The 17,332-nt window shown below is 36.5% G+C and overlaps 2 protein-coding genes across 2 annotated transcripts in view; one reads left to right on the forward strand and one right to left on the reverse strand.

Annotated features, from left to right (window-relative positions):
* Positions 1–5,080: 5,080 nt before the first annotated feature.
* Positions 5,081–13,301, reverse strand: LOC114249362 (uncharacterized). Its single transcript, XM_028182894.2, has 3 exons — positions 12,067–13,301; positions 8,080–8,203; positions 5,081–7,977 (listed from the first exon to the last, which is right to left on the reverse strand). Exons 1-3 carry the CDS (start codon positions 12,414–12,416, stop codon positions 7,327–7,329), a joined length of 1,125 nt encoding a protein of 374 aa, XP_028038695.2. The 5' UTR covers positions 12,417–13,301; the 3' UTR covers positions 5,081–7,326.
* A 527-nt stretch (positions 13,302–13,828) lies between these two features.
* Positions 13,829–17,332, forward strand: part of Bcs1 (mitochondrial chaperone BCS1) — a 33,243-nt gene continuing 29,739 nt past the window's right edge. The window contains exon 1 of the mRNA XM_089733265.1: positions 13,829–13,893. Within this exon, the coding sequence (XP_089589391.1) occupies positions 13,844–13,893 (50 nt within the window). The 5' untranslated portion in view covers positions 13,829–13,843. The remainder of the gene's footprint in view (positions 13,894–17,332) is intronic.

Here is a 17,332-nt window from a genome sequence, read left to right on the forward strand (position 1 = left end):
TCTCGTTCCTTTAACGTCTACCTTTTGGATTCTTCCGGATAAATAAGATTTAATAAGTTCTAATGAAACGCCCCTAATACCATAATGGTGTAATTTCCTCAACAATGTATTATGCTCAACACAATCAAAAGCTTTAGATAAGTCGCAGAAAACCCCAAGGGCATTATGCGACTCTTCCCAAGCCTGAAAAATATTTTTAATGAGATCTACACCTGCATCAATAGTTGACCGACCTCTAGTGAATCCATATAGTTTGTTATGAAGCAGGTTATTGGAATTGAAGTGGTTCAAAAGTTGTTCCAGAATAATTTTTTCAAAAATTTTACTCAATGTAGGTAGTACTGAAATGGGCCTAAAGTTAGAGGGGTCAAAAGTACTACCAGATTTAAATAACGGTATTATTTTACTATATTTCATTAGATCAGGAAACACACCACCATCAATACAGTCATTAAATATTGTAGCAAGGTAAGGTGCAATTATATCAATAATGGATTTTATAACATTAATTGAAATTCCCCATAAATCACCAGTTTTCTTAATATTAATGAGCTTGAAATTATCAATTATGTCCTTTATATCAATATTTGTGAACTTAAAGTTAACACTGCATTTATCAACATGATTTTGCAGTAATGATTCGGCGACCGTAGGAGATGAAATTAAAGATTTTGTGGTAGAAGCTGGGATATCAGCAAAGTAGTGCTCAAAGGCACTGGCCACTTCTTGATGAGAAGTTATTATTCGATTATTGATTTTTAAAGTTAATTCAGCATTGCTGTTTCTGACATTCCCAGTCTCCCTATTAATGATATTCCAAGTCATTTTAATTTTGTCAGGTGCATTTTTTATAAGATTGCCTAAGTGCAATGACTTGGCCAATGTACAGACTTTTTTAAACAGCTTGGAATATTTAGAGACATACTCATGAAATGACTTATTATGATTATATGATTTTTCATGATAGAGATCGTATAATCTCTGCCTACTTTTGTGAATTCCAACAGTCGCCCATTCATTGAATGATCTTTTATTATGTAAGATCAGAGTTTTAGAAGTAAAGATGGCACTAAATTCAGAACTAATAACATTAAATAAATCCATGTAATGAACATTAGGATCTTCACTATAACAAACATTCGGAATTTTTGCCAAAACTTTACCTCTAAGCTTCTCCAAACGTCTAATATTAATAGGAACAAACGGTAGCTTTCTTGTACTATTAACATCTGAAACAAATTTAATTTTAAAAGATAAGAATTGTCCACTGTGGTCTGAACTTAAATGATTAATAATGCATTTATGTAAAGGTTTTACATTTGTGAAAATATTATCTATACAGGTTGCCGATGTGCTAGTTATTCTTGTGGGCTCTGAAAATAGATTGCTAAGGTTATATGATTTTAACAATGTTCTGAGTCTAATAGTGGCATTTGTATTTTCTAATAAATTTATATTAAAATCACCACAAATAAAAACATGTTTATTAGAAACAGAAAGCTTTAATAAAACACTTTCCATTATATTTTCAAAAAAATCATATAACGAATTCGGGGGCCTGTACACACTTACAACAATGAATCGCTCAAGCTCTACACATGCCATTTCAATAATCCGTTCCACAGAGAGGCTCACAATGTCTCTACGTTCCTTACATTTATAATCTTTATTAACAATGATCAGTGAGCCACCTCGTATAGCATTCTCTCTGCAGAAGGAACTTACAACCTGGTGATTTTTAAAATTACAATTTAATTCATATTTTTTTTTATTTTTTAAGCCAATGTTCAGTAACACATAGAACATTGACTTTATTATAATCTAGGAACAAATCAATTTCAAGTTCTTTACCCATCAAACCTTGTAAGTTCTGATGCACCAGGTTGATCACAGTTGTTTTCAAAGAAATATTATTTGTTGATGGGCTGTGTCCAGATAAATCATATTTACTGCAAGAGGTAAACTCTGTTGTCTTAGTAATTAATTTAAAGTACTTGGAACGGATTCCAAATTAATAGATGTCATATTTTTTTTCTGCTCAAAAGAAGCAGTAGGTTGATTATCCAAATTCATGGCTAGATAAATGTGTAAAAAATAATGTAGCGAGTTTGCTACTTGTCTAAAATTGTAGCTACCTAAATACAATTTGTTAGGTTTTGTCATAATAATACATTTATTTTTTATCATGCAATTAATGTCAATAGTATAAAATATATTTTCTGATTTGCATGGTGTCATGACATAATAATTATTAACATTAGAAATTGTCTGCATGAAATCATTAATGCAATGTCTGATTTTATTTTCTGCTGGCATACTCTGAATAAATGGAAATGCAAACATGATGATCTTTTTCACCTGTAGTGTTAATAATTGATTTATTTGATATTTTATATCTCTTATATCTGCATTTCCCCTTCTCCCAATCATTATGATTATTGTTGTGTTAGGGCAATGAGTCACATTTAAAATTTTATTGAGTATGTGGGTACATGAAGCCCCAGGCATACAATAATTTATGACAGATTGTCCCAAACACAGATCATTCAGCGCTACACCCATATTTTTCCCTAGTTCATCACTGAATATTTTAATAATGTTTTTAGTAAGCGCAGGTTTCATTATATTGTTTACAACGGGCTTAGAGGTAGAACTAGAAAATTGATTTTGACTATTGGAACAGTCTGGTACTGGAGAACCTGATATAGAGCAATGGCATTTACAATTAGCATATTGTAATGTCAGAGATTCAAATCGCTCTTTATTATTATTACACAAATCTAGCAGGTTATCCATCACCGATATATGTTCACATATGTCTTTTTGAGCATATTCATAATTTTTAGTTACATTGTCCAAATCAGTTTTCAACGAATTTATTTGTGAAGTTAACTTTTCTATTTCTAACTCATGATTGTGATGAACATGTTGTAATTCTTCAAGTGAAGTATTTAGTTTTGTACGCAGTGCATTTCGGTCTTTGCATATAGTTTTTATATAATTAATAGATTTTCTAGGTTTTAATACTTGCTCCGTTTTATTTATAAACTTATTTAACTTAGAATATCTCTTATACTTTTTCTTACTAAGAACTAATCGAGAGGAATGTGTACTATCGGAGTCACCACCAGTTAAATCTATTGTAGGTATGTCACACTCAGAAGTGGTGATCACTGTTCCCGAAGCTGGTTCACTCTCGATCAGTTCCGAGTACAGGCTCTGTGTTTTTTGGGCTTTTAGATTTATTATCTCTAACTGTAAATTAGAGATACAATCATGTGCCTCAGAAAGTTTGACTTTCAGTTCAGCTGAGAGTTGGAGCGACTCAACATACTCACCGCTGCACTGATCGAAGCCGTCTACAACAGTTTGTAATTTCTTGTTAGTCTCAAGAACTTCATTGTATTCAATGAAGAGCTGAGACAACTGTCCTTTTAACATGGTATTTTTCTTTATTACCTGGAGTGTTTCGACTTCGTTGTCTTCTCTCTCTTTTAGTAGTTGTTGACACTGTTCCCGTGATGTTTTTAGTTGCTGAAGAGCCACTTGAAGTTGGTCATCAACTTGACGAGCTTTGGTACCTCTGGTCATAATTTTGGTTTGTAGAAAAAATTTATAGTACCCTCGTAAAATAAAGAAAAATTTGTACAATTATGCAGTAAAATGCACTAATTGAACGTTTTACGTAACAATAAACTTATCTTATCACTTAGATATACGTTTTATATAATATTAAGAATAATACAGAACTTAAAACGATTTTAATTTAAATAATAATTGGGAGAGCACAATAATATTGACAAGTAGCGGTCAGTGTTGCCAGCAAAAAAAAAAAGTATTTAAAAATTTATTTAACATAGTTATTTATTTAAAATATCTACCATTGTTATCTATACATTGCTGCTATCTAATAGGAAGATCATTTATGCCTTTGCAATAAAATTCTGGTGATCTAGATCTACAAACTGTGTGAAAGCATTTTGTACTGCCTCCTGGGAAGAAATTTTTTTATCACGTGGAAAATTTAACAAATCACGAAAAAAATGGTAGTCCTTTACAGCATGGTCTGACGAATACGGAGGGTGACGAATGGTTTCTAATTGCAGTTCCTCTAACTCTACAGTTAAAGCGATTTCTCGTTCTGTATGAGGACTCGCGTTATCATGGAGCAATAATGGTGAAAATCGATTCATGAGTCGGGGCTGTTTCACTGCAAGTTTTGTTATCATTGTTCGAAGTTCAGCACAGTAGACATTTGCCGTTATTGCTTGACCAAATCGGAGAAAGCTATAGTGCATAACACCATGCTGAGACCACCAAACAGTTACCATCAATTATTGGTTTTGCTTTAGGACACTGTTGCGGCGTTTGACCTGGGGTCAGCCATTGCATTATTCGCTTATGGTTATCGTAAAGAATCCACTTTTCATCACATGTCACAATTTGATCCAATATTCCTTCATTTCTGTATCGATTCAATAAGGCAACACAAGTTTCAACACGCGTTTCTTTCTGCTGATCAGTCAAATCATGAGGCACCCATTTTTCATATTTTTTTATTTATTGATTTGACGCAAAAGGTAACGTTAAACGATGCCGCTAATTCCTGGGTAGTTTGGCTTCTTTGTAGAAAGCGTTTAAACCTAAATTGCACGGTGCGTTCATTAGCAGTCCCCTCTCCAAACGCAACATTGATATTGCGAGCTGTTTCTGCAGCGTTAGTTACGCGTCGGAACTCGTATTAAAAAATAACTCGAATTTTCGAATTATCCATCTTTCTTGTCTAAGCTGAATAAAAAAAATAACTGAAAGTCGATAATCGAATGTTGCACATTTTTTAAAAGAAGAAGGAACCTCATAGGTACCATTTGAAAAAGTATCACTCAAAAATCTCAAACCATGAAGGTTCTATGTCAATTCGAAGTACCTATTACAATAAAACGTTCGTTAAATATAACGTTCGTGTTTATTATAAAGGCAGGTTCCAGACACCGTAGACCCCGCACACAGCCTACCGTCGATAGTACAGGCGTGGTGAAGCGGAAACGCGGGTATAATAATTGAAAAAAAAAACACTTCATTACTTTCTTAAATTTGTATTACAATTCTTTCACAGTATGAAAAATGGAAAAATAATTATCTTATTGCTTTCGAAGCTTACTAACTAACTAAGAATAATATTAAAATGTAGTGCATCTTAAAAAAGCCAATGTGATTAATTGTGCTTTGTTTGTCGTAGATGAATATGTAAACAATGTACAATTAACACCATTTTAATTATAATAATTTTAACACACACTATACGACTTTATATAAAGAGTTTGTGTTTGTAGATTAGGGAAGTATATTTTTTAGTTAGAAGTAAAGTTAACTGAGCATTTACTTTATCTCTGACTAAAGACAAGAAAGCTATCAACATTTTAACGCTTGTACTAGGTTTGTATATATTTTAAAAATCTTAAAAGAATCCATTTTTGGAATATATATTCCTCATATATAAAACAAATAAAGTAGGTAATCTAAATTGTTCATCAGAATAAGTGTTGTAAATTTAACACTAAAAATTGTAGCCAAAGTATTTTATCAAAGAAACATTCATATAAAAACCTACCTACTTAATTTTGTATCAAATATTATAATCATCTATAATCTATGTATAATATGTTTAAATATATTTCTAACCTACATTAAATTTAAAACAAAATCTTTGTATAATCCGGTTACTTATTTGCTATATTAACTAATTTACCGAATATTACAATAAATGTCACTATAAGCTATAAATATTAACTCTTTCTTTTCTTTGGCACATGCTATTCACTTCTTTTTTCTATATTCTACATTAATATTTAGGTACCTACCTAATTTTATTATATTATAAAAAGAAATAACTTAATATTTTCACACTTAAGATACCAGTTAGTTTGCTAGTTATATATTACAAATAAAATTCATTTTCTTTTTATATGTTAGTCGTTTCTGCGTTCCTAAAGCAGTCATTGGATTATAATGAAATTTATTACAGTGGTAGCTATCGCTAAAAGGGGCCAGCCTACTAGCGTAGCTAGACCACGCAACTTCGCGAGCATATGTAAGTCATGTAATTTTTTTTAGTTTTCTACAGACGCTAACGCTAATAGATAGCACTGGCCAAGCATCTTTGGTTAAGTTACTGTCGTACTAACATCAACGTACAATAAGATCTGCGCGTATACTTTCAACAAATTAATGTTTTGCATACAATTACTGACGTTCACAAAGTAGCGATCAACCCGTTGACAACCCACTAAGTTTCTCGCCAGATCTTCTCAGTGGGTCCCGATTCTGTTCCGATGGTAGATTCAGTGAAACATTGCTCCTGCTAGGACAGATGTTTTCAATTCCTTTTAGGCTGAGCCCCGTGAGCTCGCCCACGGCTTAGGGCGAAGACAGAATAGTCCCTAGAGGTTTTCTTAAGCATAGTATGTGGGAATCGATTCCGAAACCAGCAAAAAACTAGTATACGTAATGTAAGCGAAAACCACTAGTAATTTTCTAAACTAAACCAAATTATTTACTCGGTTTAAAATAAAGAGTGTAACGCGAATACCACTACCAAGAAGCGTCTTGCATTTTATCACGTGAATTTCGCGCGTCTGTTGATTGTTGAAATTAAAATATAATTATTCGAATGTGATGAGTTGGCAATCAGTGTAGTCATTCAATCATTGTATGTAATATTAACTAATAAGATAAGAATAAGATAAAAAGCTAACGATCGAAATTAAAATCTCTTCTAACTATCAAACTAAGTACATACCTAAAAGAAATTGAGAAAACTTTCAATACATATATATTTTGACACTATTCAAATGTAATCTTATCATTAAGGCACAAGGAATGCACAAGAAGTGAAGTTTCCTATACGAAAATAGGTTTTAATAACATATCAATCATTTAACCTAAAAATTTACCTAGGCACCTAACATTGAAATTTAATTTTACATGATATTAACAAACACACTTTCATTCTTTGGTATATCTGTAGAGTTTAGACCATAATAAAATTAATCTGATTATTAGGCGAAAAAAAAACTTAAAATGCTAATAAAAAAAGACGGTAATGCATTCTAAACAATTCTCTTAAATCAACCGCATTTTTAATAATATCTATCAATAAAATTATAATATCTATAAACAGAGCCAGACATTAGTGAAATTTAATATCCTAAAAAGCTATCTACACCTTTACCACCCTAAATGACAAACATAAAATCAAAAATAAATAAATACTCCTTTTCGAAATTAATCTATTTTATTGGTGAGAGAATTTCGAAAAGGAGTATTTCAATTCAAAAAAGGGGGCAGGGTGGTGTAGGCCTGGCTGGGACTCGGTTCCATTTTAACAACCACTGGCTGTGATAACTCCGAGTGGCGATCCATTTCGTAGTGTTTCTCATGGGTCACTATACCACATTTTTCATAGTCCTCGGGAGGTCCTGCGTAACGCGGGGGCTCATCTTGTAGGGCGCACGCATTGTATTTGTCTTCGTGGTCATGAGCCCGATATTCGAGTTTGTCGTCATGACCGTGAGTTTCCATTTGCGGTGAATGCGCCGCCATCATTGGATAATCTCTCACCCCTAGTGGTGGCGGACTGCCTTCGCCGTACTCATAAGAGTGCCTAGGTGCAAACATTTGTCCATCATGACCGTTGAGTACTGTTGTATAGGTATACGCTGGCTGAGTATTAAATCCTGGGTATCCACTGCTGCTAGAGGACAGTAAATGATGTGACGATAGCTCATAAGAATGTTGATAAGACCATGAGTCTGCCGGAGCCGGAATTCCGTTTTGAGGAAACGCTGGTAGATTACTGCCGATACCGGAGAACCCTCCTCCTAATGTGGTAGAACTGGGTGAACTAGATCCAATATAACCAGTTTTTCGTGGTGGTTCACGTTTGCGCCATTTCGCTCTTCTATTTTGGAACCAAACCTGTAATTGTTGAACAAATTGTTGTATAACTGTAAAAAAACTTTTTTACACTTTTTGGCAGTGACAAATTCAATAAAATTAAATTAAATAATAAAATTCTACCTGTACACGTGATTCGGACAAATTAAGCTTGAGAGCTAATTCTTCTCTGGCGAACACATCTGGGTAAGGGGCTCTTTCGAAAGCTCTTTCCAATTCTTCTAATTGGTAAGCAGTAAATGTGGTACTGCGAACAAAACAACAGTAGTTACTTAATTTTACTGGTGGTAGGACCTCTTGTGAGCCCGCACGGGTCGGTACCACCACCCTGCCTATTTCTGCCGTGAAGCAGTAATGCGTTTCGGTTTGAAGGATGGGGCAGCCGTTGTAACTATACCTATTGGGACCTTAGAACTTATATCTCAAGGTGGGTGACGCATTTACGTTGTAAATGTCTATGGGCTCCAGTAACCACTTAACACCAGGTAGGCTGTGAGCTCGTCCACCCATCTAAGCAATAAAAAATAAATAAAACAATAATGAATAAATGGAAACACCGTTACTTTAATCTTATTACTAAAACTATCAACATTTAATAATTAAAAAGCACGCTAATAATGCATTCATGAAATTCCTATCTCCGTAGGGTGCGTCCACCATCTGACGCGTGCAGTATGGCTACGGGCCATGCACGCGCAGAAATTGATTGACCGTGAAACTAAATTCATCCCTGTCGCGTGTTACCACCTTAAATTGCCTGACAATTGACCCTCTCGTGTTAGTAACATTATTCCTATAAATAATTGTTTCAACACGTCATTCGTTCCTATATTTTTACGTGCATGTCCGTTGTGAATTTTTATTGTAATATGTGAAATCAAGTTGATGTGACATTTTGTATAAACTAGTATTATTAACTTCGTAAACTCAAGAATATAAAAAAAAACCTAAACATAGCTATTTACTTGAAAAAATTAAGTTAAAATAGTTAATCCATAAAATAATATTAACATATCAAGTATGTCGTAGACCATAATAAAATCCTACTTTTATGTATCTTATTTTAAGATCAGAATTGTACAGCACTTGCACAATACGGCGATTAGGCGCACGCACTAGATCCCTCGATCACTGGCCACTATTCTGAGATCGCACGATAAACCTATTGAGTCCCTACAGTATCGTCATGCGGGTAATTAATCCAAACATCATACCATCACGCCTTTTTACAATACTTCTGAGGGGATCGCCTGCATCAGGCTACTTTTCTAAAACCAAGAAACGGGTACCCCCGAAATCTTGATTTTTTATTTATTTATTGCTTAGATGGGTGGACGAACTGACACCCCACCTGGTGTTAAGTGGTTACTGGAGCCCATAGACATCTACAACGTAAATGCGCCACCCACCTTGAGATATAAGTTCTAAGGTCTCAAGTATAGTTACAACGGCTACCCCACCCTTCAAACCGAAACGCATTACTGCTTCACGGCAGAAATAGGCAGGGTGGTGGTACCGACCCGTGCGGACTCACAAGAGGTCCTGCCACCAGTAAAGTCATTAAATTTCCTCAGAAGTTTTTTATTATTTTTTTTTAGGGAAACAAATATTTAAAATAATTTAAATATGCTGACCATATGCCCCGCAATATTTTTTAAATCATCGAATTAGTTATGCAAATAATAAAATAGGGGTCCATCGGATGCGATCATTCCAATGCAGAATTCACAGGGGTGCTTCCCTAGTCAAAAACAACACCTGTTGTGTTCAAAATGACACGTGCCTGTACTTCTGTAAGTTTACTTTTTGACAACATGCTTAACTGAACACTAAATTCCTGTGAATTTTAAGAATATATTATTTATGTTTAACTACGATTTTACGTTAATTTTTTCTTGACAGAGTTTAGTACACCATCTAGCAACCAACATACTAAGTGACTAGTTTTATATGTATTATACCCATTAGAGTTTTAAAATATTTAACGCGATGTTCCTAATTATTATAAGTTGAATAGGTTTTTACTATTATTAACCTACCATTACATACCTACCATTATTAAATTATACATATTTTAGCTTGAAGAATAAGTACGTAAGAATCAATAATCTGACTCAACTGAGGTTTCGACTTCACTTCTGAAAGTAGGTAGCTATATCTACGTTGAAAAGGCTATGGTCACATTCCGAAACATTAACTATCCAGATCGCGCGTTATTATACACAAATCGTTGTGCAGATTTAACGTAATAACCTAGATATATGATGATACATTTTATATCTTTTTTTATACATTTTATATACAAAGGCTTTTGCTTTATAAAGCACAAGTCCGGCCTCGCGTGGAGTACTGCTCCCATCTCTGCTTATCCAATATCAAATACCAGCTTCTTCCATTTGACTCCATACAGAGGAGGGCCGTTCGGATTGTCGATAATCCCATTCTCACGGATCGCTTGGAACCTCTGGGTCTGCGGAGGGACTTCGGTTCCCTCTGTATTTTGTACCGTATGTTCCATGGGGAGTGCTCTGAGGAATCTTTCGAGATGATACCGGCATCTCGTTTTTACCATCGCACCGCCCGCCACCGGAGTAGAGTTCATCCATAATACCTGGAGCCACTGCGGTTATCCACAGTGCGTTTCCAGAGGTATTTTTTGCCACGTACCATCCGGCTATGGAATGAGCTCCCCTCCATGGTGTTTCCCGAACGCTATGACATGTCCTTCTTCAAACGAGGCTTGTGGAGAGTATTAAACGGTAGGCAGTGGCTTGGCTCTGCCCCTGGCATTGCTGAAGTCCATGGGCGACGGTAACCACTCACCATCAGGTGGGCCGTATGCTCGTATGCTGCCTACAAGGGCAATAAAAAAAAAATATTTTGCTATGTAAATAATGTTTCTTCGCGCAATAACATTTGCATACTTTTAGACTGATTTATCACGATTATTCTTTAATTCTCATAGGCGCGAAGCTGGAATAGCCTCTTAGGATACGAGCGAATAGGTAGAAAAACAGTAAATTGTTAAAGCCGTAGCCGCGATAATTCCTTTTGCAATCGATTTTTATTAATTAATAAACACGGGAGACACAAATTAATATATTAATTATTAACACTAAAGCCGCATTTGAATTAACTTAAACCTACCTATACACACCGATTTTTTAAATTTTTTTCTTCTTCGTACAAGGAAAAGTATCTAAAAGTTAATCATGTATATGACATTCAGTTATGAGTATTGACGAAAAATACATTATCGTCACTTCAAAAGCTGTGAAGTTCTTCTCGTAAAATTATCATCCAATGGTTTTATCATATGATTTTGGAACTATAAAGTTTTACATACAATAAGAAAGCGTAACATATATTATCTTATTTAGATAGACAGACATGCCTGTCACAGACAGACAGCCTTACATGCTCTGTTTGCTGGTTATCGGAGCCCATGGATATCGCAAGAAACGTAATGTTGAAGTATCAATATTATAGAGTATAAGGATTGTCCCACCATTTATTCCAAAATTTAATTGCAGAAACACGCAACGCGGTTGTACACATGTATTTGCAGACTAAGAATGCGTCCTACTACCACAATATCAAATTGACCTTTAAATCCGTTAAATTCGTTAATAATTTATAATGGATACCCGTCTCTATTATAAATAACTTTTTTTTATTTTCGCGTTTTGCAGATATTACTAATTATACACAAACTCCGTTGTCGTACTTCCATGGTTCTTATAATGAAACCCGGATCCGGATTTCATTGAAAGGAAAATTTGAAACGTTTTCCAGAAAATCTAAATATTTACTAAATACATAAATTAATAGATATTTACTAATAATCACCAGCAATTGAAATTTTGACGGAAAGGCGTCTATCGGATCAGCTAGTAAATTAATATCTAAAGCTACAAATATCAAAAAATATCTCTGATTACCGATCTGAGTATCGAAAAGGTGTAAATTTTATTAAGCAGTTAACTTATACCTACTACCACTCTATTAACGGCACACAATCTAAAATTGTATAAATAAATTGTAAAATTGTATAAATTAAGCAAAGCTAAAATTTTAACCTGTTGACGTATCATTAGGATCGGTACATACCGTGTCTTTTTTTTCTTGATTCCATTATTATCATTTTTCTTTTTATCACTCTTTTTTGATGTAGGAGGAGGCGGCGGAGGTGGATGAGTTGCCGGTGATGAATCTACTGTTTGAAGTAGTAACGGTTCCTCCTTTCGTTTTTGATCGGGTCCTCGGCTATACACTGGCATATCATCCCTGTATTGGAGTTCACCAACGGATCCGACGACCACCTGAACGTGTCGATCTTTTCCGAAATCAGTAAACATCTGTTCGTCAAAGGGTGGTTGTTCCATGGAAGCCGGTGCTTGTTCGAAGGCACACTCGTAGCGAGCGGCCGGCCCTAGGGCTCCATCCCCGCACACGTACATATAGCCGTCGGGTGGCGGCGGGTGCGGGCCCGCTACCTCCGCGCCCACCTCGCTGGACTCCGTCGCGAAGATCTCGCTGATGCTCGGCCCCGTGCTTGCCTCGGCCCAGCCGAGATCTGCTCACCGACTAATTATTAATTTCAGTAATAAACAATTTGCCTTCATTTAATCTACGTTTCGGGATCGACGAACGCTCGCGCCGTTCGTATCCTTGTATCCGTCCCGGTTAAATGGCTTCAATTAACTTTAACGAACTAACCGAATTTGCTCTACGGTTGGTCAATTTATATTTCCATAATACGACTCTCCGCGTACATTTCAAGCCAATGATTGGCGTGTTCGACGCGCAGTGACGATATGCTCGAGAACTATTATGATCTGTGTGGCTCGCTTTGAAGTTTGATATTGAGTCGCTGTAAAGAGGCGCTTGTGACTATAATATTGTAGTGCGAGGAGCCAATAGCGACGTCAGCGGGCCACTCCCCCGGTACTGGTTCGTATCCCCTCGCGCACTTGCGCCCTCGCCGTAGCGCTACGGTTAAGCTCGGCGGTCGTCGCACGATGTTTCTCTCATGTATGGACCATGCGGGATTCCCACAAATTCGTATGGTATTCTGTTTGTCTCAGTACTTTTGAAGGGCTCCACCGCCCACATGATTAGTTCGAAAGTCTATAACGCAGTATTGTAAAACCCTATCTAACAACAGCGGTGCGTCTCTTTATGATTTATAGCCGTGGGAAAAATAAATGCAATTTCATGTATACCTATTTGAAGTATTCGCAGCCTTGTATAATCACGACTTGATTGATTCTTTGAATACTTCTACTCACGTAGGGTACTGCTACGACAGAACTGAAGTATATTAAGCGGTAGTGCACCTCGGCAGCGACGCCGGCGCACTGATGCCGATCGACACGACTCGATCGTTTAATTATTAATTAACAGTTCCTGCCGGGGATTAATAACAAAACATTCGCCCTGACTATTGGCACTTAGATTAACGCCGAGGGAGTAATGGCGCATTTCAACAATTTCGGTTGTTATTTAATTGAAGTCAATTTAGATGATCAGAGTCTATTTAGGTTGGTGCTGGCGCTCGTCAGTGGGATATCTGCTTCATTGGGCTTATTGGTGACTTTCAGACAACACGAATTGCACTCGTTGCACTTCTCTTTGTATTTGCATTATGCAAGAACATATAAACAGGCCACGGTCACAAATTATTTTAAAAAAAAAATACGCGCATTTACTTATGTGTCAATAGTACCTAATGAATAAGCTTTAAGCGGTGAAGTGATGAAAATGCTCGGTTTATACACAAATGTGTAACAAATATGCGCAGTGAAGTCGGTGTTAGTAGTCTATGTCAAAAAAATTCTGCATAAATATACGCGTGTGTGTTTGTGTGTGTAAGAACAAAAATTTCATGAGCACAGGAATCTGGAGCCACCTACTTACAGCTAGAGACTTGTATAGGTATGATTGTACGTACTTACATCGTTTACGTTATGTTTCCACATACATACATTATATACGCAATATACGTAAGTATATAAACATAAATTGTATCCAATTTGCAATGTGTAAATATTATGTATGTAAATATTGTAAATATTATGAAATGTAAATAATTGTTATAATTTGTGTAACTTTTGTAAAGAAATAATTGAACCAAAAAAATTCGGGGCCAGTATAGTTTTATCCTAGGACCACTTTTTGTAGAGAAACGTTCTTACCAAATACGTACGACTTCTGCGATGATGGAATAAAATCGAGCATTAATAATCAAATCCGTCAAATTTGTGAGTTTGCGACTTTGTATATTTTTTGTTGCGTTATTTTGATAGAATAACTTGTTGTTAATCGACACGAGTAACCAACATTCTGTCGCTATGCAGTCGTTTTTGGAGTGGTTTGAAAAATCAGAAAGCTGTTACCCAACACAGTTTTGATTTCGACCTCATGTTTCAACCTTACCAAGTGGACCGTCACTTCGTCTGATATGAAATAACAACTTAAAAAAATTGTAAAATATTGAGATACGAAGGTTTTGTTATGGCTGTACCTAACCGACATTCGAGCCAACCTGATGATAAATTGTTATTTAAAAGGATTTGTTAGAACAGTATTATCGATAATCCGAACTGCCCTCTTCTGCACGGAGTGACGGTCAAAGTCAAATGCTTTAAGGCGAAATCAGCAAAACGGTGGTATCCCATATGCGAAGGTAGCTCGTTTTACGCCTACCACTAGTTAGTAATTACCACATTACAAAAATTCACAAATTTTGTGGGTTTGATTCCTATAAAACGATATATTTATTAATACTCAAAGATGATCGTGACCACATGTGAGATCCGTACTTAAAATACGGAGGCTTGGAGTGTACCACGCTATACAAGTGAGCGGTTTTCTCTATTACGCCACGGATGTTAGCGGTCATCGTTCTAGTCAAACCCGTCGCTTGCGACGAAGGGCTCGGCGAGCAAATTAACCCACAGACACAGCCCCCTGACTTTCTTGCTGGATCTTCTCAGTGAGTCGCGTTTCCAAACGGGTGGTAGATTCTGCGAAGCACTGCTCTTGCTAGGGTTAGTGTTGACAACGTCGTTAGGTTTGAGCCCCGTGAGCAAACCTACTTGTTAGATTACGCTGACATAGCCTCTAGTCTATAAGAAAGGCTATAAGAAAAAAAAATGTTTAATGGGAAATTAGAAGAATAGATTTATAACCGTTTACTCCTTCAAACCTCCTCCGATAAAGCACGAAAGGGACCGCTGCCCGGTTTTGCGCTAAACAGTCGAAACCCACATTTCTTTCTTTCCCTGGGTCACTCTTGTAAACTTGACTCGTAAACTTTTTACTGGTGGTAGGACCTCTTGTGAGTCCGCGCGGGTGGGTACCACCACTCTGCCTATTTCTGCCGTGAAGCAGTAATGCGTTTCGGTTTGAAGGGTGGGGCAGCCGTTGTAACTATACTTGAGACCTTAGAACTTGTATCTCAGGGTGGGTGGCGCATTTGCGTTCTAGATGTCTATGGGCTCCAGTAACCACTTGACACCAAGTAGGCTGTGAGCTCGTCCACCAATCTAAGCAAAAAAAAAATTGAATAATATCAGCCTTTAGATAAATAATCAATAGCCCAACAGTTTCTACAAACCAAAAGCTTCTAGATCATTTTTTATTATTTGAAGATCATGTATTTCATTATTTTTTTATTCTATACCTATAGGATCCTTTGGAACCTCTGGGTCTGCGGAGGGACTTCAATTCTCTCTGTATTTTGTACCGTATGTTCCATGGAGAGTGCTCTGAGGAATTGTTTGAGATGATCCCATCATCTCGTTTTTATCATCGCACTGCCCGCCACCGGAGTAGAGTTCATCCATACTACCTGGAGCCACTGCGTTCATCCACAGTGCGTTTCCAGAGATCTTTTTTGCCAGGTAGGTGCCATCCGGCTTTGAAATGAGCTCCCCTTCACGGTCCCGAGCGCTATGACATATCCTTCTACAAACGAGGTCTGTTGAGAGTACTTAACGGTAAGCAGTGGCTTGGCTCTGCTCCTGGCATTGCTGATGTCCATGGGCGACCGTAAGCTCCTCTGCCTACATGGGCAATAAAAAAAATTGCCTGTTGTGTTTCGAATGTAACAGATTTAAAAGGAATTTCCACCTAAGCACCTTAGTTGACGACGTTTTTCTCTTCCAATTATTGCTAACATCAACAATGAAGACCAATAGGTTGTCCGTCATTTACCACAGAATAACTTAGTGTAGATAGGTACTCGCAGTTTTTTGTAGTAGCCTACATAAGTTTTTATTCCCTCATAAGACATGTAATACATTCATGGTATATTAATTCCTTCTGTATCAAGAACGTCTCTAATCCAATTGGTAGTAGATCCGAGTCTACGAAACTACCATTGACTTTTTATATTTCTCATCAACTAAACATTTTGAATACCTCCATCATAATTAGTACGAGTATATCAGTGTTTATATAATGATTACTATATAATAGTCTACAGTAGCATCTTCGACTATTTACTATCTGTCGATCGTCTTTCATGGAAATCTGATTTTTCTCTTCTTGATTGTTTTTTTTAAATAACTAATTACTATTATACCTAAGTACTATTTTTTGTCACAAACGAGTAAAATCAAGTATGACACTTGATTGCACCGAAAATAAATACAGCTAAGTCTCCAAATAAATAATAACGAAAAAATTCCAACTTAACTGAAATACTGAAAATATAGTATTTTTACTCCAAAACTGTTCAACTTTAATATAAATTACTGCCGGCCCTTCCCCCTTTCTGCTCAAAACATATTTATCGTCACTAGTGACTATCAACGTATACATATAGTTTCTTATTGCTTAGCCGAAAGGGCCATTACAGTTACAGATGGGTAGATAAGTCGTCCGGTGCATTCGTATGTAGCGATGCACCGCTGTTCGAATCCCGCAGGCGGGTAGCAATTTTTCTAATGAAATACGTACTTAACAAATGTTCACGATTGACTTCCACGGTGAAGGAATAACATCGTGTAATAAAAATCAAACCCGCAAAATTATAATTTGCGTAATCACTGGTGGTAGGACCTCTTGTGAGTCCGCACGGGTAGGTACCACCACCCCGCCTATTTCTGCCGTAAAGCAGTAATGCGTTTCGGTTTGAAGGGTGGGGTAGCCGTTGTTACTATACTGAGACCCTAAAACTTATATCTCAAGGCGGGTGGCGCATTTACATTGTAGATGTCTATGGGCTCCAGTAACCACTAAACACCAGGTGGGCTGTGAGCTCGTCCACACACCTAAGCAATAAAAAAATAAAATGCGCTCAGCCTGAGAGAACTTACTAACACTAGAGTCTATGTTAAGCTAGCTTGCACGTCAAACTTTTCGTTCT

This window comes from Bombyx mandarina, chromosome 15, assembly GCF_030267445.1.
Source record: "Bombyx mandarina strain Sakado chromosome 15, ASM3026744v2".
Lineage (NCBI taxonomy): Eukaryota > Metazoa > Arthropoda > Insecta > Lepidoptera > Bombycidae > Bombyx > Bombyx mandarina.

Excerpts from the sequence above, each read along its gene's own strand:
- LOC114249362 (XM_028182894.2), bottom strand. The coding sequence starts at position 12,416 with ATGTACGTGTGCGGGGATGGAGCCCTAGGGCCGGCCGCTCGCTACGAG. Across the intron at positions 8,204-12,066 it reads ATCAAGAAAAAAAAGACACG|TACCACATTTACTGCTTACC; the intron begins GTATGTACCGAT and ends TTTTGTTCGCAG. Across the intron at positions 7,978-8,079 it reads TGTCCGAATCACGTGTACAG|GTTTGGTTCCAAAATAGAAG; the intron begins GTAGAATTTTAT and ends CAACAATTACAG.